Here is a 26271-nt window from a genome sequence, read left to right as displayed (position 1 = left end):
GCATCAATAAAGATATTTTACACTCTCAAAATAAACGCACAATGACTCAAATTCGTTGGCCCTCAACACAAAAGTAAGTCAGAATGATTTATCTCGAAAAAAATTAACCATTTGTAAATAGTTGTGGATTTTTGAATTTTTTTTCCAAAAAAATGTAATATTTGAATATTTTGTTATAACCGAAGCTTATTTTTTGTTTGTTTGTTTGAACAATTAATAACAAATGATAGTCACTATTGTTGTATTGATTTATTAATACTATTTTGTGATGAAGTTGATATGTGTTTCTTTGGAGTGTATAGATGTATGAAATGAATGTACAGAGTAATTATTTAATTTAAAAAAAAAAAAAAATGAAAATTTTGAGATAAAAACCAATTTATTTTGAAATTTCTTTCCAAAAAATTTAATTTTTTGTTTATAACTATGGATTTTGGAAAGTTTATTTAAAAAAAAAAAATAATATTTAGATTTTTTTTCAAAACTACATCACCATTTTATGTCCTTGAGTGTGCGCTTGGAACAGATGCACGCAATAATGACAGCGTTCGTATTATGTAGTTTTTTCTAATATAGTTTTTTTAGTCAAATTGTATTACACTTTTATAAACATAGATCTCTCAATTGCCAAAATATTGAGGTCTAAACTTTTTGCAGATTTAAAGTCTCCACCCTGTATATGAAGTAAAATGATAAATTTGGATGTTCAAGATTGTTGTTATGTTAATACCAAAGGAGTCAATTGTTTTGTTAAAAAACTTAAGCATATGAAAGTTGTTTCTTTTCTTTTCATAATATATTTTCATTTATCGTTTTAATTATATTATTATGTATAAACAATTACGATTTGTGCATAACTTAACGAGAGGATCATTTGTGTGCTGCTCCTCACAAGTCACATCAAAATAACAAGTTCCTCAATAAATGTAGATAATATGAATGAATAAACTAACGAGATTGGTTATAAAAATATGCTCTTTAAATATGATGAAGGTTCATTGATGTTAAAAGGATGGAACGGAGGCAAGACGGACGTTGATTTGTGATATTAATTCATCAATCCTTGCAGACATTCCGTTGAATTTTGAAGGCTCAGGTCCAATCATTTTTACTAGTTGAGGTACTTCTCTGTGTGCAATGGCACAAAATTTGGAAAGACCCTTCATACAGCGGAAAATGTTTTCCTCAGATGGACTACCATTAAAGTATTGTAAAATGGCCATAGCTAGCTCTGAGCAAACGTCATCGAATACCTGGTAGAAAAATTTAAGTACTTTTATAATTTGGTATATTGAGACAAGGTTTTATAATCACTTAATGTCATAATATTTTGGATACATATATATCAGTTAGATATGTAAGAATTGTCAAAATCTTGTAAGTTTAATAAAAAGTATATGTTGCTAATCATGAGTTGAGGGATTACTAACTAAACTATAGTACTCCTTACTGGATAATACTTTTGAATTGTTTAAATAGGAAGTAATAACCAGAGCTAAAAAGCAGAAACTATTTTATAAATATTTGTCGAAATATAGTGATATATACGACACTTTTCTGTACACTCGGTGAGTTGAGTATAAATTAACATTAGCCTATAACCAACCATAGGTACAACTTCTATGTTTAATATAAATTAGCTAGGCGAATTCGGCGAATGAAAGAAATAGTTGCATACGTTGCGAGTTACAGATGATGTTGTAACACCATCTGTAGCATTCTAAAAGCGCCATCTTGCGTAGGGTAATAGATTTAAGGGAGATCATAAATTTACTACAGTTTACAACATTTTTTTGCGACATGGTTTATAGCATTAAGAATCATTAATAAGATAAATAGTATCTTGCAGGTTGCCAACATATTTTTCTTTTTTAAATTAACACTCACGAGGATTTTAACAATTTTCACATCTCTATTTATAGTATAAAATGTATAGTCTAATAGAAATGGCGTGTATGGTTTCTTTGCACTCAAATAATATTTGATTATTCCATAGGGTATTGAAGGTTGTTACCCCTTGAGCAAGCAAATATCTTAGTCTTTAGAAAAAAAAAATCAAATTTTGATACACACCACAGCTTTTACCTCCTTGGTTCCAAGGTTATGCATTATGGCAGCACCATAGTTTTGAAGGGCTGGAGTATCACCCAAAAGAGCATTGACAGCTACTTTAGTAGTTACACGAATATTAGAAAGGGCTTGACTTCCTAAATCCCATTCGGAAATGTATAATAACCATTCTGATGCAGAGTTTGTTTCAAAGAGGTTTGCAAACTAAAAAGTAATGACGTTTGAATATTTGAATATTGAATATAAGTATATATTAATACCATTAAGGCAATAGTCTCTTGTTCTTTTATGGGAAGACGATCGAATTCTTGGGCGTAATTCATTACCAAATGATCCTTGCGATCCATGTGAAGTAAAAGGACGATATCATCTTGAGAAGCTCCATATGCCATGAGTCTGAGCAAAGCTACACGTCCATCACTTGGAAGATTTTTATCATGTAAGACTCGACCTAAAATTAAGAATATATAAACAGTTGTCAAAGACGTAAATATTATCATTCATGTCAATAGTACCTAAAAATGCGTTGAAACCCTCGGCCAAAACCCATGTTCCTTCGTTCTTTATTATCCAATCTTCCATTTCTCGCAAACGATCTTGCTCTTCAGCTGATAAAAGGGTAACGATTGTACGAACTAAGTCCTCAAAATCTTCAACATGCTACAATATATCAATAAATTAGTTGATGTACATGAATGACTAATTATCTATGTTAGCCTACATTAAATTCTCTAAAGGTAATTACTGGTTCGCGAGGTTTGGTTGGCTTCTTAGGAACATCCTCAGCTTCCTCTTGAGGAAACGTCTCTTCAATTCGTTCATCAGCCATTATTTCAATTGTTTCTTCTTTGTTGGTATTGGACTGTGTATATTCTTCTGGATATATTTTATCAAGGATGATTTCGACTTTTTCCTTAAAGGCTACACGTTTGGTTTTTTTGGAGCGTTGCTTAAGAACTTTATTTTTTGTTCTTATTGATGGAATGATTTCTGGTGACTCATCTCTTGAGGAACTGAGTCGTTGAGTTTGCAATAATCTATTTAAAAGAAAAATTATATCTTATTCTACATAAATGAAACTAATGATGTACCCTATAAACTAATATTAATCAGTAATCGGCAAAAGCACCTAATAAAAATAACAATTGAAGGTTGTTACACAACTACTACTCGCTTAGGACTTTTACTTGAAGGATAATCGTAAACAATATGTTAAGAAATGGGATAATGTCCAGTGACATGTACCGGGTGGTCCATTGAAATCTCAACACTTACTAATTTTAATAACTAATGGAAAAATAGTACTTGAAATTAATTCAAATTTCGATACATCAAAGCCTAAGAAATAAGTTACAAAACAAAACAAATCTAAGCTCTCTATCTTAAGCACAAGTAGAGAAAATGAGACGTGAATGTGATTGACAAATTTCCATTTGCGATCTCCAAGCAGTTGGGTGTCTCCAGGATCACCGCCTACGCCGTCAGCAAGTCCAAAATGCTGGCAAGGAATAAAGGCTCTGTCAAAAAGGCAAAACTGGTGTGAAACTCCGATATATCTTGCATGAACCCTCATGGAGTTAAAGAAAATAACCCAGGCCAGTTCTCTCAAGTCCATGAGGTCCCATGCAAGACATCTCGGTGTTTTACTCTAGACTCTCCAGAAAGCTATAAAAAAGAGCCTTGTGAGGGTGAAAAAGCCACTTTTGACATCAGCAATAAATAAAAAACCATCTCCTCCGAGTCGAGGACAGGTCCTGCAGTGTCCGTCATCCAACCACCGGGGCCCTCAAAGCCACTGTCAGCTAGCAGTAGTTTTCAGGGCTTCTGCCGCCGCCTGGAAGCCATCATTACCGCTAGTAGAGGTGGCTAGATTATTGACTCAGAGAGCTCAGGCAATTAATATTATATATTTTTTTGGAAATTATATTCTACAGATTTTAATGAGTCAGTGATTGAGAAAGATTTAGTTATAAAGTGCGTAAGCTTACAAAAAATGGAGAGTAATACTGACAAATGGCTTGGGAGTAAAACGTGTAAGTTCTTGTTTGAACTTGGAGTGAAATTGAGAATCGACATTGTTGTCATTTCTTCCGATATCTTTGATCATACGGAGTGAGATTTGTGTGTTATTTCCTTTCACTCACGGCTAATTGGAGTTAATCTAATAAAACGTCTTAGCAACTTTGCTACTAAGACGTTTTACATCTCGTATTTATCTCCGAATGGTCAAGATGACCACGTTATTTTTGCAACACACCGAAAGGTCATATTTTTTCCTACTATATGTATTCACTTCTTCAGACAAGACCAAGACAGTGTTGTTAATTATACTTTTTAAAGTTAAAAGTATTATTGTCGTTTACTGGGATTTTTTTAAAAGTGTATTAAATATTAACTAAAAAATTAATAAATAATAGGGTAATTCAGGTGCATCCATAAATAAAATAATCTATATCTTACTTTAACTCTTCAATCTGTCGCTCGATTTCCAATAAATCCGGACTTGGCTCACGTTGAGTTCGAATGAATTCAAAGGAATTATTTAAATATGATTTCTTAGCGTATGAAATCCCAAGTGTCCCACTCTTGAATGCAATGGAGTTAATTATTTCTTCGATTAGTCTAGAAATACAAAATATGAATTCTCCCTAAATCCTAATTATAAATATGTAACTCACTCTCTATTCGTGTTCTCCTCAGGAAAGTGCAGAGCGTATTTAGGGAGCTGTTCTGAGCATAGGAACTGACATATATCATTCGTAAAACAGTGTGAATCTCTTTCTTGCAAACAGAATGTTCCAGAACTATAACAATATATATACGGCAAATAAAAAAATAAAATAATATAAGATAGTAGTATATAATTACTTGTATTTTGTGTCCGCTAGAACTAATATATATTCAAAGAATATGGCGTAAGGGATCTCTGTTGATCCAATGTTTTCTTTTTTTGTGACTTTGGATCCTAGATTTGTTTGGCCCTACAAAATAAGAAAGACAGAATCGTTGTAGATTATACGTAATTTATACTTGACTTTTTTTACATCTTTTTCTTTTTTTTTGCTCTAATTTCAAATGAGTAATTTGAAAAATATGTGTCTTAATGTTTTATTTTATGTTTCAATGCATATTCAGGCACATATCTGTAGGATAGTATTATTAAACAAGCATAATTAATGCAATTATTTTCTATATTACTACTTTTATGTTTTTCTTTGTTAGCACTATAAGCCCAAATGACAATAACATTAAGTAATGATTTCATTTCTTTAAATAGAATGAAAGACCATTTCTAATGTTAGCCCAATTTTTCCTCCAAAACAACTTTAGTACAAATGGAGTTTGAATATTTAATGTGATCCTTCAATACAAAACCTATATCTATACAATTACATATGCACTCTTTGACGAATAATTATTGTCTATATCTATATAAAAAAATCCTTTAATATAAGCCCTTGGGAGTGATATAAATTAGACTTCATGTAGTAAAGTGCATCGCTCAACAAAATCATTACAAATTTATAGATTTTATTTGAAAGACCATATAGTGGCAAAATTAGTTTTATGAATTAAATTACTGGGATGGATGTACATTGTTTTTATTTTCTTAAAATTCAATCAAGGTTCTTTTTCTGTTGAATCAATATGTATCCAGATAATAATGGATATCTATTAATTTCAAATATGTTCTTTTTAAAAAAAAAGTCAATATAAGTGAAATTTGCCAGTCTTCTCCAAGGTTAATAAGATAAATATTATAAATAGTTGAAGAGTGTGATGATAATTTAAATTTAAATATTCTGCTGAGTCAAATATAATTGTTCATTAGTCCATAATTATAAAAATTGATTAGTAGAAGAACTTACCTTAATTTAAAGAACTGCGAGTACCGGCTAATTAGAACTTTAATTTTAGACAAATATCCAATGTGTGACCTATGTGCTTATCAAACTTTCTAATAGAGTTTGTGTATGTTTTTTGAACTTGATGTGCTGTTTCGATACACAAAGTTGGCAAGCGCTAGGTGCTTTCTATTTTATTTCTTTACTCATTGCTCTCTCTCTTTCTTTGTGAGAGCCACCTACACTTACGTACAACCCATCCACGTAAGGAACACATGTTGTGAATGATGAGGATAGTGAAACTTATGTTATATATACAAAGAGAGAGAGAGAGATAGAAATAAAATGATTGCTGAGACATCTATTGTTCAATTTAGTAGATTTGAAAGAGAAAAAGACTACCGCTATTGCTTCTAAGATTTCAGAGTATCAAATTAAAGAAAGATATATTACCTATGTAGGTTACTTAAGTTATGTAAATATTAATGATAAAAAATGATATTTTAAGTATTCATTGCTTTTGATATTCCTATGAGCATAAGTTACAAGGTGTTTAAATTGCAAGTTCCTTTTCTTAATATAAAGGTCTTATATTCATCATGACTAAGAATTTAAAAAAAACAAAAAAAACAACAACTTTATGCTACAGACAGAGGTCAATATATTTCTTTCGAACATTTTTTTCACATATTCACTGCACTATCAATACTGTCTACTTATTTTAGAAATGGTCAAAAATTGTATGCTGTAAAACGTGTACGGATTTGAAATCGAACTCGTATGAGACTTTGAATTGTGTAAGTTCGAACTTGGTTTTGATTCAGAACCAATTGAAGTCGTACTTGACTTGTTATCAGAAAAATATGTCTTAGTATTTCAGTATTTTCACAGAGATATTTTGTGATAAATTTAAACTCGTCCAGATTTTAATAGTTGTCATAAATATCACAAGTTTCAATTTCGAAAATAATTATGGATGTACTACATCTCCTCTTTTTAATTATTGTCTGGGACGACCAAGGAGTAAGTAATGACATATTTGTGGTATTTTAAATTGGTTGTAAGCTAAATTAAATATCAATTTTTTGGAGTATATATTTGGCGTTGATATTTCATTCACTCAGAGCTGTATTATCTCAGTCCTGACTCAAGTTGGTAATTGGAGTATGTGGACTCGGAGTCAGGGGGGATAGTTTTAGAGAGTGTGTGGCCTCCCGCCAAAAAAAAAATCCTTATTTTACATTTAATTTAATTTTTTTTTTCTTTGTTTTAGAAAATAAAATGACCTTTCGAATAACATAAATTTATTTATAACATTATTCATGGACTGACGTCTTTTCTTAGAATAGATTATTTTCATTTAGTTGGTTTTGGATAAGAATAGGCCAAGTCCTCTTCAGTAATTTTTAATAAACTTAAAACGAACTTTCTTTTTTTCTACTTCTTGGGTCTATGTACAATTGTTTTTTATTTATATATGTAAAATTTACAAGTTCTATGCAGTATGTTATTCGAAAAGGTCACAACCCCTAAAAATGCCCCTGTTTAGAGCATCAGGACTAAAAAAACGTAGACCTGAATGCAGGTCTGTTTAAATTCATTTCAATTGAATAAATTACAATATATATTTAAGATTGTAATTTTTTCATATTTATTTTTGTACTGAAATCGTAGTAATTATTTTGAAATAATAATATTGAAAAAAATATTGATTTCTATTTATGACGTAGTCATTCCCTTGGTAACAAAAGATGATATTTTGGTATTTATAACTTGATTACATTTAATTTTTTATAATATGAACAAATATCTTATATCATCAAATAATTTTATATTAACGAATATAATGTATACTCGTACTTAATGCAGAACGAGAATAGTTACATCACTTTTGCTATTCCCTGAACTATTTGGAGCTGATTTAATTCATTCTTGTCAATTTTAACATAACGTACCAAAATAAGATTTTTATTGAATTTGAAATAAGAAAATAAAGGATTATTTTTTATCAGAGTAGGTTGTCTTCTATTGTCAGAATCTCTTAAGAGATTCTGACAAGTAAGTAGTTTTTCCACTAATTACATTTGAATAAGACTCTTTAAAGGTTCCACATCTCCCTATTATTATACGTGTACTATACACACAATTTATTTCTAAGAACATGGCATACTATCAAGGATGTGCCCGGCTCAGATTCAGAAGTTCTATTGGTCTCAGTCTCAGTTCAGCTTTATTAGTCTCGGTTCTGGTCTTTGGTCTTGGTTCGGTTTGGTAAAGGCACTTAAAACATGTGGTGTAACTAGTAAATCCGGGTCCAGCAAATGATATTAAATACAAACAGGGCCCTAACTACCTTATATGAGGAGTGCATAGTTCCCCAAGCTCCAGCAGGGGCGCCGAAAAATAAGTTTACATAAGACAACGATATTCAAAGGGTGGCCATGAGGGGAGGCTGGGGGGGGGGATGGTAGCTCAGGAAGATGGTTGATTTATTTGGCTATACCGGATGATAAAAGCCTTTTTTCAGTATCTTTTTGGAGGGAAGGTTGCGTGATACAACAAAGGTAACGAAATTAATTATCTATTGGTCCATACATGCATATTAAATGGAGAAACTTACACTATCCTAATCTTTTATAAGAGAAATGGGCGTCATTTGGTCTGGCAAAAGTTTTTATGAAGCGTAATTACTGTGATTCAGTTCTACAATTAAATAGTTAAAAAAATATATTAACATAAATGACTTTTTAGCATATCTTTTAAATATTTCTCTAAAAGTATAAAAAAACTTACCTAAAATTAAATGGTAAGTAGATCATTCTTCTTAAAGATACTATTTATCTGTACTTAAGGGTAGTAAACTGTTCCAAATAATACAAAGTTCAATAATTTCATGTTCGAATTAATAATAGTGTATAAGAAGCTTAAAAAATGGGGACGACACAAAAATATATAACTGGTTGATTATTTGAGGTTATCAAATCATATACTTTATAATATAATAATTTCATTTTTCTATATTAGGAATTATATTACTATAAAATGTTGTTTTCTGAATGTAGCTCTTCAAAAATTAGAATGTATTTAATTAGGTCCTTTTTCTGAAAAATTTGTCCACTCTATTTAATATTAACTTTCATTGTATTCAAGGAGATTAAAATATAATTTAATTTATTTTATAGATCAGAGTAATTTAATATCACAAGTTTACTCAGAGCCTCCAAAGACAACAAACATTTTTGCTTTAACGTGTAAATAACATCCTTTGTTGCATCAGTCTTCTTTGTTCTGGGTGTTACAATACCTCAAATGTATCTTCAACGAGTGACTTTTGAATGTGTATAAATTTCATCAACTGATTCGAAATAATCAATAACTCAAATGGTGTAAGTTAAAACAAAAACAATAAAAAGTATTATCAAAAGAAACTTAAAAAAAAAAAAAATTTAACCCTGAAAAACAATTGTTATTCAATATCTTGAAAAAAATTGGAAAAAACTATTAATTTTCTTTCAATATAACAAAGAAAATTTATACAATTCAAATGGATCAATTGTAATTGTCTCAAATATCCTGTATTATTTCATAATAATTTTTCATTTTAAATATTCTAAGAGGAATATAAAATGTATCGCAACTTTATGGAATACTAAGTTACAAAACCTCTATTTGTAGATGCATATCTTAAACTATTTTTATCATATTCAGTTTTGTTAATCGTTTTGCATTTTTTAGCCCACACTTTTTTTTGAGTTAGCAAAAATGAACAGTGCCTTTTCTTTTCCTAAGCTCTTATAGATACATATATTATAAAATATTAATAAAAATCATTGCCATAGTATGATTTAATATAGTTAAGTTTTGCATCAATAAAGGCATCGATTTTACCTTGGAAACAGGAGAAGGTCTAGATGATCTTTGGCAGAATTTCTCTTAGACATCATCTTAGATTTCGTTTTGCAAAAGTATGTGTAGGTGTGTAGCTCCACTGTGCCTCAGTCAAAGAAGTCTTTATGATTGAGGTCTAGTGAGCTTAGAGGCCAAATACTGGATGCAACAAACTAAAACAAATAAATTATGATAACCAGATTAACCTATGTATTTTCCTTTAGAAGTTGAGCTCTTCCCACCATTTATGTATTTGTATCACAAATCATCTGCTACACACTTCTGTATAAATATGTTGGAACATTTTTGATCTTTGCCAATGAATTATCATTGTTCATTATCAATTTTTTTTTTGCTAATTTACAATGAAATCCTGATCCCTCGGGTGGTCTGACTTCATTTTAGGATTATAACTTTTGCTGTTCATTTGTAATCACCCCTAGACACTTCCAGTTTCTTCTACAGACAAAAGACTTGTCTACGTTGAAGAAATTAGTAATCTCAACATTTACTACTCCGGCGTGATTTCGGTTTCGTTTTTTTTTAATATGCTCCAAATGCTAACGATTTGCATCACTAATCATGTAAAACATTATAGTTGCATTATGAATTATAATAATTATATTAGTTACTGCATATATATATTTAGTCCCAATTTAGTAGCACTCGTCAATAATACATATATTATTACGATTTAATGAGAGATTTTAATATGTCAAAAGAGCTGTACTAATAAAATTTGAAGGAATCAAATCTGTTTTTATATGTTATTGCATTTTTTTATCAATATATTATGTAGATGTATATCATTTTGAAAAAATTAGTCTTACTTTTATACACTTTTACTTTCGATTGTTCGAATGTTCAGATAATATATGGAAGTGTATAAATTTTTGAAGGGAAAACTATATATTATTTGTTATTTATGCAAACTATATTCTCAACTTTCATAAATCATTCACTTTCATTGTCTACATTTTTAATGGTGAGCTACTTTTTTTTTCTATCTTAAACTCTCAACAAACATTTGATCTTGATTTATAGTCCAAACAAACAAAAACAAATGAATGTTTTTTTCTTATTTCAAGTAAATAGACCTAACATATATTTTCTTTAGAAATAATTATAATTGGATTTTGTTACAAAGGGGAATATTTGTGAATTACATTGATCTTTTTATAGAATTTATGGATTAAGATTTTAACGTGAGTCTTCATGAGATGTGAAATATAAAGATATGTACAAAAATTGCAAAGAAAAACATGTATATATTAGTTTTCCCTTTTTTTTTTAAAGCCGAATGCTCCTATTCAATATAAAATGGAGTATATTCATTCATAAGAGAAAATAAGATAACAGTCGTTATTGAATATCACAACATTTGCTTCGAAAAGAACGAGAGAATAAAGACATGTAGCTATTTGGTAGGTTTACTTTAAGTATTTTTTCCAAAAGAAGGACACTTAATTAACAAAATAATGGCAGTTACAAATTAAAAACAGGTGGCCGTTGGATTACCGTGTGATTAATTGAAATCCAAACACTTACTAATTCAATAATTAATTAAGAATGAGTGATTGAAATTAATTTATATTTCAATATATGAAAGGATAAACAATTAGTTACTCAGCAATACAAACTTGACCTCTCTAGTCGAGAAAATTACAGTTGAACGTCATCTACGAATTTCTATTCATGCACTCGAAGCAGTTGGACGACTCTAGGATCACAATCTGTCAAAATGGCCAAACAAGATCTTGGGGAGTTAAAGAAAACAGCCCAGGCCAATCCTCTCAAGCCCATTATGACCCATGTGGAAGATCTGCAAGCTTCACATCAGATTATCTAGGGAGCTAAAAAATAGTGGGTAGAAAGAGCCTTGTGAAGGTGGAGAGGCTTCTTTTGACACCAGATTTGTAATAAACCCATCTCCTCCGTTGTAAGACTCTATTGAATGAGTCTTTTGAGGTATTTTGAACACTTTTTGGATACTTTTGGCCCTCTACAGGCTGGTGCGAACCCCGTCAATATACCTATTGTTTGCATGTCGAGAGTAAGGCCTGCAATGTCTGTGATCCAAAAATATTAGCTACATTAATGGTTACGGTAGATCAGACACACATCTATTAAAAGTATTAATTTTGTTGAAATTCTATTGTTAATTATTTAATAACTTGTTGAAGTTTACAATTGAAACTATTCAGATTTTAATGGATCACTCGGTAGATTTAATTGAGTTTATATATCGTAAGTCCTGTGGGTGTTTTTTTTTGAATAAGTAATAAAAGTAAAAATGGAATTTGTCATTCAGCAACCCTACTCACTCTAAGCTCCGACGTCCCTGTCCGTACAGGGTGTAAATAGAGGAATTATCCTTGTAAAAGAGGACAGTTGGTCGCCTGAAGTTTGGTAATTTTTACGGCCAGGATGTCAGGTAGTCAATAAAAAATAAAGTATTTAAACATATCTCAGATTGGGTTTGAGTTTTCTTTTCTTGATTCCCTAAGAATCAGGTTTTTCGTAATTAAGTACTGCTACTTCAAGTTTTGGGTCCACAATCTGTACTGTTACTGCCTGTTTAGTCTACACCATAGCAGGGAAATCCAAAGGGGATAGACTGGAGGGGCTGTAGCTCCCGCCCAAATAAAGAAAATTTTGAATAATTTTTCTAAAAAAATATTTTTTTTTGTGAATAGCTATGGATTTTTGAAATTTAAAATATATTAAAGTTAGGATTATTTGTCTAATAAATTTAAATATATATATTATCCAGCAAACGCACTTGCATAGATGCAAATGATGTGCTCACATGGACTGGAATGTATTTGTAGTATCAATCTTCTAACATCAATGACAAATTAATTATCTGACCTACATTAAGTCCGTCTCATAAGTTCAAAGATAACTTGGCAATACCCAGAATATTCAACTACCAACAAATAAACCTTTTCATGTCACTTATCTATAGGGGATTTATGTGGATATAAAGATAATTTACTTTCTCTTCAAACACATTTATGGGCATATCATGAACCTAAAGTATGTTTCATATAACAATTAAAAGAACCTTCACCTCCTCTATGAAATGTTGCATAACACATTGTGCATTCCACCTACTCACTGCATTGTTGTCATCCTTGGCTTAAATATTATCACTGATAAGTGTTAATATCTATATATATTTTTTCTTATAAGATCATTAAAGGAAATTATCACGAGGAATATTTTTTTTTATCATTGCAAAAAGAAAATAAAAAAAATATCCCCTTGTGCTCAAATGTCAAATGTTTTATTTTTAAACATATAATTAGCTATTTTCTGAGCTAACAACTATTTTTTTTTAACGTCCATCAAATATTTACAACTGAGTCAAGAGTTTGTTTAGATCATCGGAACAATTATAAATATATATTTGAAATAGTTTTGTTTGGTATATGGAGTTACTAGGGCATTTGAGCAGGTACTATAATGGATTCTGTTACTTGAGATTTACCCCAGTAAATTTGGCAGTGTTGATTTTGCTCTATAATATATTTAACATTTTCTATTTTTTTTTTATAATCGTTCCAACTTTACCTTTGTATCTCGATCAGATTGATTTTATAGGTCACAACGTTACCTCACTAACTCAAAATTATACAGTTTATTTTGTAAATATGCAATAAAGTCCATCACTTTTGCCTCAATCACAATTTTTGGGGCATTTAAATATTACTCTCAAATTGAAGAGTGGGTTAAAATACCACGTGATGTTGTTATAAAATTACAATTATAATAAATGTTATAGATTTATAATTGTACAAACTACTTATCAAAAATGATGTTTTTCATAACAAAGTTTGCGTAATTGGAGCTTTTGCTCCACCAGATTAATTACCTAGAACCATTAAACTATAGGGTTGTAGCGATGCATCAGAATCGGCCTTTTTTAAAGAATTGGTTATTGGAATTGGCTCACTACTGCCGATTCCACACATTTACTTGAGAGTAAAAATTTAAAAATAATCACGTTTGTAGTGTTCCATACATTTGAATCATGAGTCGTTCAAAAAATATGTGACGTTATTAAATGTATAATGACGTAAGTTAAATGCCTATGTTAGTGTATGTTATTTCCCTTAACAACATTAAACATTGTCGAAAAAGTATAGGCAAATATCTATTTTATCCCGCTACAAATATTTGTACCGAAACCGGTTTTAAAATATTGATATCGTGACAACAATTGTTTGAAACAAACATCAGTTCAATTAAAATTGTTTTTTAAACATGATTCTTCATCCAAGACACTGCAAAAATTGAGCATTGGACGTCTTACGTCATCCCTCAATCCATCATTTAAAAACACACGTACTTTTGATTGATGGCTCTCGAATAAATATTTATGTCTCGTAAATTTTAACTTTATATAACCAATCATAAATTCATTTTCCTTCTTTTAAAAAATATATGTGTGTTTATCTTTCAAAAAGTGTATATTTGCTTACATCCTTTTAGGTAACAGTCAAATAGAAAGGGAAATTCCTTTTGCCGGTTTTGATGGAGAAGCATTGAAGTCATTTGCTCCGAACCTGCATTTGATTACCTATATGAAATAGAAGTACAAGAGTACATTTTCCATCATTTGATGGAAAAAAAAAAAGGAAAATAAAAAAGAAACCCTTGATCTCTAAAGTTGTTAAAAATATGAATTGTAGAACTTGTACAAAATTGCAGCTTGTACAATTTTTATATAAAATTTTTATGGGGATTCCGAAACTATTTTTTCTTGGGGGGAGGGGGAGATGGGACTTGATTCCCACAAAAAAGGGTTAGGACCACCACTGAGTGTCTCTATTATCATAGTTGTGCAGTTTGAAGAATGAAATGATATAGTTGCATATAATTTGGAAAAACTTTTCACTTCATAGATGGAGTTTAAAATTACTACAGGGGGGTGTGACATTTTTTATAAATTTACATATTATTATTTATACAATATAAACATGACAAATGATCAATCTTTTGGCCTAACTTAAACTCCCCTATGGTCCACTCCTGCCCAATTTTGTCCATGATTTACAATAATATTTGTCAAAATGATCTATTGTAAAAGGTGGATTCATTTTGGTAACATTTTTCAATGACCGATAACGTGAACTGTACAGATTTTATAATAAGTATACTTAGTATCAACAATTGATGAGGTCTTACTTTTTTCTATTGAAATAAAGATCTTAATGTGCACAAGGTGGTCTATTGAAATCTGAGTACTTACTTACTTATTCAATAATTAATGAGTGGTTGAAATTAATTCATATTTCGATATGTATAAAGGTTAAGCAATTAACTACAAAACAAAGCAACCTAAGCTCTCTAGCTTAGATACAAGTCGAGAAAATGATACTTGAACGTGGTTGACGAATTTCCATTTGCGCACTCCAAGCAATTGGGCGTCTCCAAGAACACCGTCTACGTCATTACCAAGTCCGAAGGAAGAAGGTGTCTGTCAAAAAGATCAAACTGGACCCGGAGGAGTTAACGAACAAAACCCAGGTCAACCCCCTAAAATGTAAGAGATCTCGGGGTTTAACACCAGACTTTCCAGGGAGTTATAAAAAAAGTGGGCGGAAAGAGCCTTGTAATGTTGGAGAGACCACTTTTGACAGCAGCAATGAAATAAACCCTTCGACTACACCTTTGGGTGTATATTAAGGGGAAGACCTATAGCGACTGTCATCCAAACAACAAGGCCCTCAAAGCCACTGTCATCCAGCACTATGACGCCATGACAGAGGACTACATCTGCAGCTGGTGCCATACATTCTGCCACCCCATTAAAGCCATAATTGCCGCTAAGGATGGCTTCATTAATGATTAACAGAGCTCGGACACAAAACTATTTAAAGTATTAATTTTGTTGAAATTATATTGTTTTTAAAGAAATTAAATCTTATTAAGGCTTAAAGTTCAAAGTGTTCAAATTTTAATAGACCACTCGGTATATGACGCTAGAGAGGGAACGTCCTTCCTATATCTTAGACAAAGTAACACATTTTGGTTGACAACTTATAGCAAGTACATACACACACAGACACATAAATACATCTTGAGTTATCTAACTTATAATGATGTAATATGACAAGTAAATAAAAAATATATGTCCCTATAATATATATATACTCTTTTGGACAAAAGCCAGTGTTTTATATTAGAGCTAGTAATTATGGATCAATGGACCATGGAAAAGTAACATATATGTATTTACAAATAAGATGTTTTACTGAAACTTACCGGAGGGCAGCTTTCAATCCCCTTGTTGTTAAAGTAAAACTCTTTATTGTAAACGACAATGGACGTGAACCAAATGCCATCTGGAAGTGAGGATGTCTCTAAAAAGATAAAGTCACAATTATTTCATTGTCGAATGACAGCCTTAAAATGAATACACCTACAGTCATGAAACAATATGCAATGTGGTATTTTGATTTACAATGACAAATATCGTCACTAATATAAAGATTCGCGTATCAGTTGATGTAATTACAAATATTTTTTAATCTCATACTCCATTAAAAGAACGATCTCTATGTAAAAATGAATCGAAATACTTTTGAAACAAAATCCGTTGGACACTTTGTAATCAGATCTTAAGGTAAGCAGGAACAAAAGGTCTCCCTGAACCCTCAAGACTTAGAATCCTTAGGTCATTCGCAATCTCAGCTGGAGTATAGCACTCAGACATTTCCAGCACAAGAATTTATTGGTTTAAATTTTGGATTCTTTGAAGTTGTAGCCAATATTTAGTACAAAAATAGTTAGAAACAAATATTAAGTTATAGCACAAGCTCACTTTTGTAAAAAAAATGTTATCAAAACTCGAGTTTTGGGTATTATTTTTAAGTGAAAAACTTAAATTTGAGGTATGGAATATACTTTTGTATACACAGTTTCAAACTCTTATCCGCCCCTAATGTAAATTTGAAACTCCACTTTTGGTCTACCCCTATGGATTTTTTAATAACTGAATAGTTGAAATGAAAGCCTGTAAAGTTTCCAAAAACTAGCAGGGACCATTTATTGGCCATTTTAAGATCTTGGGACATAATATACTGTTTGAGGCATCTGCAAACTAATGGAGTTGACCAAAGCCTTCAAGGTCAAAGTTGGTCATTTTACAGACATAGCCTTTGTATATTTTCTTTTGTTTACTTAAATCTTCAAAGTTTATTTGTAAACTTTGTCTCATCAAGATTTGAATAAATTTTAAATATAATTTGAGACCGTTTAAAAACGCCAAAATGTGTATATATTGTTTCATTCAAGAAGAAAAACAAAACAAAATGTTCAACGTCATAGAAATGAGATGAAAATAACGTCATCAGGTAATGCGCATTTTGGGTATTCCCTATTTCCAATAGAAGAATCAAACGGCCTCTTTATGTAGTATGTACGTATTAATTGTATACACATTTTGCAATGGAACAAAGCCTGAACTTCCTATGAAAAATTATTGTATGTTATCTTTTTGTAGTTAAATAAACTTCAAAACTTTATAGGATCATTCTCCTGTACAAATATAAATTTCACAGCTTTGTCATGTCAGGAATGCTGAATCCTACTCAAAGACATGTTTTTGTCGTTCAGTTCTTGTCTAATAATATGATTATTGATTATATAATATGTATATAGGCGGGGGAGAAAAGTTTTGGCCACTACTTACTTTGTAAAATAACAATCCTTTAAAAATTTGTAAATTTGACCATGGGTCATCATCATATTGTTGTATGCCTTACCATCATCAATATTTTGACAGTCATTAAATTAGTTGTTACAATTACATTATATATGGGATTGTGCAATATGATTAATGCACTCCTTTAGTGTAATGCAGAGTACATTTTAACAGTATTGAAATCTCGGTCAAAATTATGTGTACATAGATCCACAAAATGAAGCAATGTCACTGGGATCAACTCATCAAAAAAAGAAAAACTGTCCACAACACAACATGTAGCACGGAGTAAATATTACGTAAATGTTTTGATTGACAAAATAACACAAATCTATACTCTATAATAGTTGATTTTTACCACTGGCAGAAAAATTAAATTATCTGATCGTCCAATACTTCATTAATTAATGAAATCCGTACATTTTCTACGAAAACCCACTCACATTTTTATAACAAAATAAAACTAATGATTTTTGTAATGTTATACCTTCACCGATTTCAGTTTTATTCAGATCATATGCATGAACGACCACGCTCTGTTCATCCTCCATGAAGTTCTTTTGTAATTTTATTTTTTGACTTAGGTAGTAGATTGGTTTGTTAATAAATAAGCTCTTTATAGTCAAACACTAGCTTCATAAAACTCAAACACAATTTTTTTCTGACGGATTTATTATTCATTTTCAATTGTTGCTTTTCATTTCCTTTTTTTTTTTTTATTTACTTAGGATTGACTCTCCGGGCTTGCCCTCTTTACCTCAAGACTTCAGTAAGACCCAACTACGACTACAAGCTACACTTTATCCCGCTTTTCCCTTCATATCATACTTCAAAACGTATTTAGAAAGGAGATTGAAAACTTCAGAGTGTTGTATTAAAACATTGCGTAAAAATAGCTCTGTTACTTGGAATTGTATTAGTCAAGGTGCATATGGGTATGTTTTTGTGGACGTATGGGGGTTGAATTCTTCACTCACCCCATTTTCAAGGCTATAAATAACCCCTCCATCTTAAGCCTACAGTTTATTTTAATGTATTACCTATAAGAGTAATTGATCACTCATACGAAATACAAAGACCTCATTTGAAATTAATGAAAACTCGCTTAGAAATTTGCCTTTTATCTTTTAATCGTATTTTATTCATTGGAAAAAAAAAATGAGTGAAATTTATCGGAAGCTATCAATTCATTTGACAGTTTAAACATACAGCCAAATCCGAATATAATAGAAATACAGGAGTTAAAAGCAAATCGGCGACTCCGTAGGCAAGCAATATTCTTATGATTTAACTGCCTGATGGCATTTATTTTTCATTTTTTTAGCAGAAACTTTAATAATGTTTTGAGCATCATCACGACAGCTGCTCCAGACATAAAGAAGATTGAATTTACAGAGGAGAAACGACCTTGCTACATGACGATGATTTTTGTCCACGAGATGGAGATTTCTAATTGGGAGGTATCAAATGTAACTTGTGTCCAAATCCAGATCATTCAATAGACTCAGCACCTTGTCATGAGCTTGTCATTAGCAATGAATGAATGTCCTTTCATCTTGTATGGTTTGCTCAATATCTATTCATAATATTGTACTACATCTCATCTAAAAGTGTACTCTTTGATTATTCTGTGTCAATGAGACACAATCAAAATATGAACTTTTTCAATGGTTCTATGAACTCAACTTAATCCTTTTTAAAACTATTTTTTATCTTATTACTTTGGTTCGATTTTTTAAATAATATTATAAACGTAATAATGTTGTATTTTAATATACTTTAGAATTTGCCAAATTATATATTACTTTTCCAACTTTTGACTTGTCCTTTGATAACACTGGTCCACAAAATATCATTTTTTTTCGCCCTTTGATTCCCTTTTTTCTCCGAGAAAGATGAAATTGAACTTTATAATCCAAAACATCTTATTTTGTGGCCTACAGAGTAGAAAATGGGCGGGTTTTGTACCCGGATCCGAAGAATCTAGATTAAGTATAAGTAAACTTTTTTTTCAACTCTGCAACAAGCTTGAGTTGTTATGGCCAGGTGCTGAGTCTTGTTCCAAACAGGAATCCCTTTCGGGTATTTGAAAGCTTATACATTATAAAACAAGATTTGATTAGCAACACAATATCAATTAAAAGTTATTATGGCTTTATAAAACTCGAATTGGCCCGGTACAATTTGATAACGCATACTGTATATTAATAATAAAAAAACTGTGTATGAATTTATTATCAATTCATTCTTCCGGATATACTTGCAAACGGATGCTTGGAAATATGGAAAGTTAATAATTGACAGCTCTCCCGGTAACTTAATCAAATTAAATTAAGCAATTTTTTCGTAATACACCATTAAAATTACATTGTAAATTGTTTTTAATCTTTTTTTAAGAATAAATCAATGAAACTTATGAAATTAATAATGAAATAGAAGGTAATTATGCAACTAAAAACTCCCCTTTGTATACCCGAATAATCCTAGAGAGTATTTTCTATATGTAAAACTCGTTAATTTTTGTAAAAAAAAACAACTTTGAAGATTTCAAACCATTTTTATTAATAAAATTTTTATTAGTGCCTAATATGTTTTCAAAATGGGGCAAAAATATTATTCAATTAATAAATATTTAGAGATTCGAAGATGTTCTACAACAATTAATTTACGCAATTTTCAAAAATAACATTGCCAAATACATTTATATTAAATCGCCCTTTCATAGAAATATTGCAAAGCCGTCAGGAAAATGTTATTGTTTAAACTGTATATTTATTTAGACAAAGAAATATATCAGGTACATAATTAAATCACGTGTATATTTCTTTATGTTTTAAAGTTTTGCTTTGTTCCCCACTCTTAGAGGCTATTAAGGGTTGTGTGTTATATCTTTGTTTTTGGATTTGTTTGAAAGAGTGAAACAACTTTTGAAATAAATTGTTTTTCTTTAGGAATAGTTGTGTTTTTGTTTCAAAAAAAAAAAAATGAAATTCCTTTTTGTTCTAAATAAATAGTTATTTTAAGGAAAACTTTATTTGTAAATTATTTGGTTAGACATAAAGATTCGAAATAATTACTAGGCCAAAGTTTCTATTAAACTTAGTGGAATTTTATAGCAAATAAAATTGTAAGTATCTTTTCGACAGAGGTGAAAATAATATAGAAGCGATGTAGGGACCAATGAAAGAAATGATTTGCTATCAAATTTATTCAAAAATAATGTTGGAATGATTAACTTTGACTTTATGGACACCGAAAGTATCTTTTAGCCATTTCCATAATATTCATGCAAGATCCATAAACTTTCTAAAGGTTCAAGTCTATTTAAATGGTTGTTTGGAGTTCACAAAGCGATGTAAATACATCATTTATTAACTTTGAATACAGATAAGAAGCTCTAAGAAGATTTCTTTAAGTTGAATCGAGAATCGTCTCCGTTTTTAGGATTTGAGTTTTTGCACCCTCTTCTCAATTATCTCATCCTTACAAAAATAATTTTAAATTTAAAAACAACTGTAGAAGTCATATATATATGAGTACCCAAATTAAGGGAAATCTGGAAGAAGCAAATACATTGTTCTACATCTGGAATTTAGGATGGTCGTAAATTTACGACTCAATTAAAGATTTTGCAGAATGCCTTTCCTTTTACGGTCCGTGTATAGATCAGACGAAGATGTAAGATTTGCAAACGCCAGCCTGGAAAAAATTAGAATATTTTTGTATTTTTTAAATATGAAGGGTTTTGAAAACACAAAGTTATGGGATTTGCCCCCCGACAATTATTGTTATATTTTTTTTTTCATTAGAGGAGGTCAAAATTGAAAAAAAAAAAATGAAATACCATGAAAAACTATTCAATGACAAATTTCTGGAGGATTAATCGTATATTGGAGATTCCCCAAAACAATGAAAACTTTTTTTTGCAGATTTTGTGAATTATCTAAATATTTTTCTATTTTAAAATTTTCTTTACCAGAAATTATCCTAAATGACTGCCAAATGAATTCATATACAGTTACATGTTCAATTTTTTATCAGTTATTATTTTCCATATTATGTGGACCATGACACAAGGCTTTTACAAACGGATTTAAAGGTATGTAGACCGTAAGACAATGTAACTTTACAATTTTATCTTATTTACTAAAATCAGAAAGTCTATGTTTAAGGCCTTCACGGAAGAGCAGGATTTTTCTTGTAATCTAACTTCCTACTAACGTAGAAATCTAACAGTTCCATTTTGGAGGTGCTGAATGAAGATCTAAACATTAAAGAAAGGTGGGACATTGGCTTGGAGCCAATCTTGTAAAATTTTAGCGCAGTGTGCCAGCACAGAGTACTATTAGAGAAAATATGGACAACAGGTTGCAATCTTGCTAATCCAGGGGACTTCTGAGAAAAGTTGAGATAAAACCTTGCCGAGTTTTTCCTTTGTCTAGAAAAAGAAAGACGGCATGAAAAATCGAGACGACACAGAGTATCGTAATGGAGATATCATGATTTATATTCAGTTTAAGAGAGGCCTTAGACTTTCTAATGGTTATCCACCTGTTGTTGTTACTATGGGTTTTAAAGGTGAAAGTTTTTTTGTCTGAGAAAAACATCAAAAGAATAGTTTGACAAATCTCCAACTGCCTCAAGATCTTTGCAAAGCTTAGCCAAGTTCTTGGTTTTATCTGCAGTCGAGAGGAAAAGAGCTTGGCTGTGGACATATATGGTGAATCCCTTGACAGCTGGTTTTACTGTCATCATGCTCATATAGCAGCCAGCGTTGATATAGTTTTTTTAGTTAAATGTTTCAAAATCTCGTAAACGGTCATCCTGGGATTCCTGGTCAAGTTGATGATAGCTCTGGGTCATTTTTATGCAAAAGCTAATTAAGCAATGGTCCCTCTTGTCACTTCTGTAATTGATGTTGATATTTTGGCCATCAAAATATGGACCAAATGAAGGCTAAAATTCTAAACCTCTCATAAATAGACGTAAACTTCACCATGTTATTCAAATTGATGAAGTCAAACTATGTCTGGATTTATTTGTTAGACCCTATATGTATTGTATACTGCCATTTCATTTATAATTTTTATCGAAAATATGTTTCTTAGGGGCTTGTTTATTTGTACTTAAATTACAAGCCTTATTAGCAATATATTTTATTATATAAATGTTAATACTTAACCATTAATGTACCACATCAACCGACAATTTATATACAATAACTTTGTATATTATTAATTTTAAACAGCAGTCCTTCTTCCTTTCAAAATAAAGAGTTAATGTAATTGAAAATGTACTTGCTTGTAGGACTGAAAATGTTGTGATAAGTTATACTATCAAAATACGAAAATGATTTAAATACCATATTTCTCAAAAAACAAATTAAAGAGCACAAAAAGGTCAAAAGGTAAAATAAGTTGAAATTATATAAATTCATGTTGTTTTAAGCTAGATATCCATTCAAATATAATATACAAAGTCTATAATATATATTTTTAAGATGCAAGAAGGCCACCAGGCTCATAGCAAACAAAAGCTACAAAAACCCAAATTTATGTTAACCTTTAGGAACAATATTTGACGTCAGATGATAAATTAAGATGTATTATGAACAAGTTGGGACTATCTACTTATATAATCATACTGATGAAGATTACAAATTGAGTCATTTGAGTATAGAGACAATAAATATAGATAAAATTTATAGCTATAGGTAGTTATTACTTATATGAAGTAAATAATAATTGTACCAGCTATAAAGAAAATATATACAATATAAGATTTTTAACGAGAAGAAGAACAAAGTAAATGGACCAAAAGTTATATATGATTATATCTATTGTTAGTTCAATCATAATTTTCTGTACATAATTAATGTACTTGTAACTGTCGAACGATAGTACTCACAACCTCTCACTGCAACGGTACATTTACCACTGATGATATTGACTATTCACTAGACTAAGTAATGCCCTAGTATGGCAAGTGGCTATGCTCTAGTCAACATAATAATTTAGACAATAGAGCTGTTTGGGAATTTTGATTATATAGACTCTAGAGAAGGTATAGAACACGCTTGAAATTTATAAAGTAAAATATTAAATTCAATTCAACTTTCAAGTTTCTTAATTTAAGTATACATTATAAATAATACTTGTAATTTATAACCATTTAGAAAAAAACTTTACGAGTTTTAATTACATAAATTATAATAATTTTAGTAGATGAAGTAGGTACAATTTTATGACTCCTACTTAACCAAAAAAGTTGCGACCATGTCTCTGCAACCCTGGTTTTGGGCTTTTCTTTATATTATTGGTGAACATTCCCCTGTATATGCTTCATTATTAAGTTTATCGGAGTCCTTAGCTACAACTTGTTCCCCCGTTTTTTATATATTATATATATTGTTAACCTGCAGTTAAAGTCAGACGAAACGGGAACAGGTTCTGAGAAAGTTAAAAACTACTGAACAGGTGGTAAACTCTTCACTTTTTAGATCTGGGATGTCCAACCTGTAGCCCGTGGGCTGCTTAATGTTTAAGTGCGACCCACTACTCCTTTTCACTTCAATTAGTATTTTTAACAAAATTGTCATAATATTATCAAAACTCGTAGAACTCTCATAATACATACACACATTGAAAATATTTATATATACTTCTAATATGAACTTCTCCAAGAGGGATTGCTGGTGGAACTTTTATGTGAACTCCAAGTTCATATGCAACCTAACTGGAGACTCAAAAAGTGTCCTCAGTATTGGGAAAAGTTTCCAAAGTATAAGGAATATTTTATTTTCTAAAGAAAATATTAAAAAATTGGAACATCCTATAAGTATGGGTTGTTTTGGGCTCAATTCTCCGGAGATAATAATTGCAAAAATCTTTTTTTTTAAATGCTTCTACGTATTTTACAAGAGGATGGGCCTTGGATGACAAATTTCAAAAACAAACATGATTTTAGACTAATTTTATTTGGTTTTAAATTGCAAAAATGCTAAACAAGCTGAATATCCATATTTAAAAAAAATCGACAACATCTTTTAATATATTCTTACCAAGAGCTGTAGCAAGGGCTGAGAGATTTTTAAAGTTTAAAAGATTTCCCCATAATAAGACTGCCTCAGGTCCGTGATTTAGCTGACATTGCACAGGACTGGAGTTGAAAGAAAGAAAGGAAAAAATCTTAAATATTTTTCAATCTTTAAAAAGTGTTAAAGACATAGTAGCTAGAAATCTACCAGCTCATATTAACTGCAACATACTTTTATAGAATCATTTTATTGGAAACACCAAGAAGGGAAGGCTTTGTTCTTTTAAATGTGGTGAAAGCGGCATGGAACTTCATATTTATACGTCGTGTGAAATGACAAAAGACTTAAGGCATCTTGCATCTTAGATCCTTGGGAAATTAAAATTAAGGGAAATAAATTCCTTTTCGGACCTAAGGAAGGAGGTATGAAGTCGGCCATAGCAAGAAATTTATTAGTTTTAATTAAAAAGTAAATAATTATTAATAAAATGGATGGATGGACGAGGCCTTTGGAGCTGCTGAAATATCCCCTGGCTTTTTATCTCATACCAATTGGATATTTTAATGAAGAAATATAGTTCCTAGTTGACAACCCAATTTTACAAAGTTTCTTAAAAAACAAATAATTTGGTTCAAGGAACTACAGAAGAAGTATTGAATTATCCGAACGAGGAACTGTGAACTTCTGTTTTATTGTTTAAAGCTATTTTTTTCCTATTAATCATATGTTTTTTTTTATTTTGTTATATTTAAATATTTTTTACGAACATGACTGAAACATTAGGATGAATAATAATTAAAAAAAAAAAAATTAATAAAACAAAAGTAATTCAATTTGTTGCATTTTTCCCAAGATTTTGAGTTTGATATCACAAATCAGGGATAATGCAACGTCAACATCCCAAGATTTTGGGATATTTCCCAAACATCTCTCTCCCTTTGTATCTTTCATATTTTTACTTTACGATCTACATACAAATATTCTTTAATTATCTTATCCTCGCTTTATATATTTTTTCATTAGTTTCTAAGTTATTAATAAATACTGGAATTAATTATCGAGGCTGTAAAGAATGTTTATTTAGTCTCCTTATTATTTATCTAACTCAACAATGAATATGAAAAAAATGAGATTTAAGTGGAGTGAGAGATGTCTTAACAGTTATTTATAAAACGTGTCTTATTTTATAATAATAACACATATTTATTTAGAAATAATATAATCTCTACCGTCTAAATATTTAATATTATTTTCTCGAAATACTATTGTAGGTTATGAGCTAAAAAGTATAAGGTATAAACCCAACAAAAATTGCAATGTGTACACGGATGCTAAAAGTAGGCATTCTATTCTTAACGTTATATTTAAGTTGAAGAAATACACAGAGCCCCAGTTTTGATAGGGTTCTTTAATACAAAAGTGAGGTTGCATTATATTTTGATAATAATTTACAATTGTTTTTATTTATAAATATTGACTATATCTTCAAAGGCAACAAAACAGAGAGCCAACATAATTACTGTACTGGAAATGCTTGCAACAATCACACCCCAATTGAAATTGCTAATGACTTAAAGATCAGTTGGACGGCCTTGTATGGCATTAAAAAGTGATTTGAAATCCAAGGAACAGTTGCCAAAAAGTCTGGACGATGCTGGAAACAAAAGGTATGGACAAATGACCATAATTATGAGTGTCAAAAACTGATTTGCTAGAAA

General features: G+C 30.5%; 1 protein-coding gene across 2 annotated transcripts; it reads right to left on the bottom strand.

The window, feature by feature from the left end:
* Nucleotides 1-777: 777 nt before the first annotated feature.
* Nucleotides 778-18305, bottom strand: LOC121118432 (uncharacterized). 2 transcript variants are annotated; one of them, XM_040713024.2, is made up of 10 exons: nt 18005-18305; nt 16077-16174; nt 4939-5051; nt 4749-4874; nt 4531-4692; nt 2792-3107; nt 2586-2730; nt 2331-2521; nt 2074-2274; nt 778-1253 (listed from the first exon to the last, which is right to left on the bottom strand). In XM_040713024.2, the coding sequence occupies exons 1-10, from the start codon at nt 18066-18068 to the stop codon at nt 1005-1007; spliced, it is 1665 nt and encodes a 554-aa protein (XP_040568958.1). In that variant the 5' UTR covers nt 18069-18305; the 3' UTR covers nt 778-1004. The 2 variants fall into 2 exon arrangements, with proteins under 2 accessions (XP_040568958.1, XP_040568962.1); XM_040713028.2 differs by having other exon boundaries at nt 2086-2274.
* Nucleotides 18306-26271: the final 7966 nt, after the last annotated feature.

The sequence above is a fragment of the Lepeophtheirus salmonis genome, chromosome 1 (genome assembly GCF_016086655.4).
Source record: "Lepeophtheirus salmonis chromosome 1, UVic_Lsal_1.4, whole genome shotgun sequence".
Taxonomy (NCBI): domain Eukaryota; kingdom Metazoa; phylum Arthropoda; class Copepoda; order Siphonostomatoida; family Caligidae; genus Lepeophtheirus; species Lepeophtheirus salmonis.
Note: the sequence above shows the minus strand (reverse complement) of the source record. Positions and strands in the feature narration are given on the sequence as shown.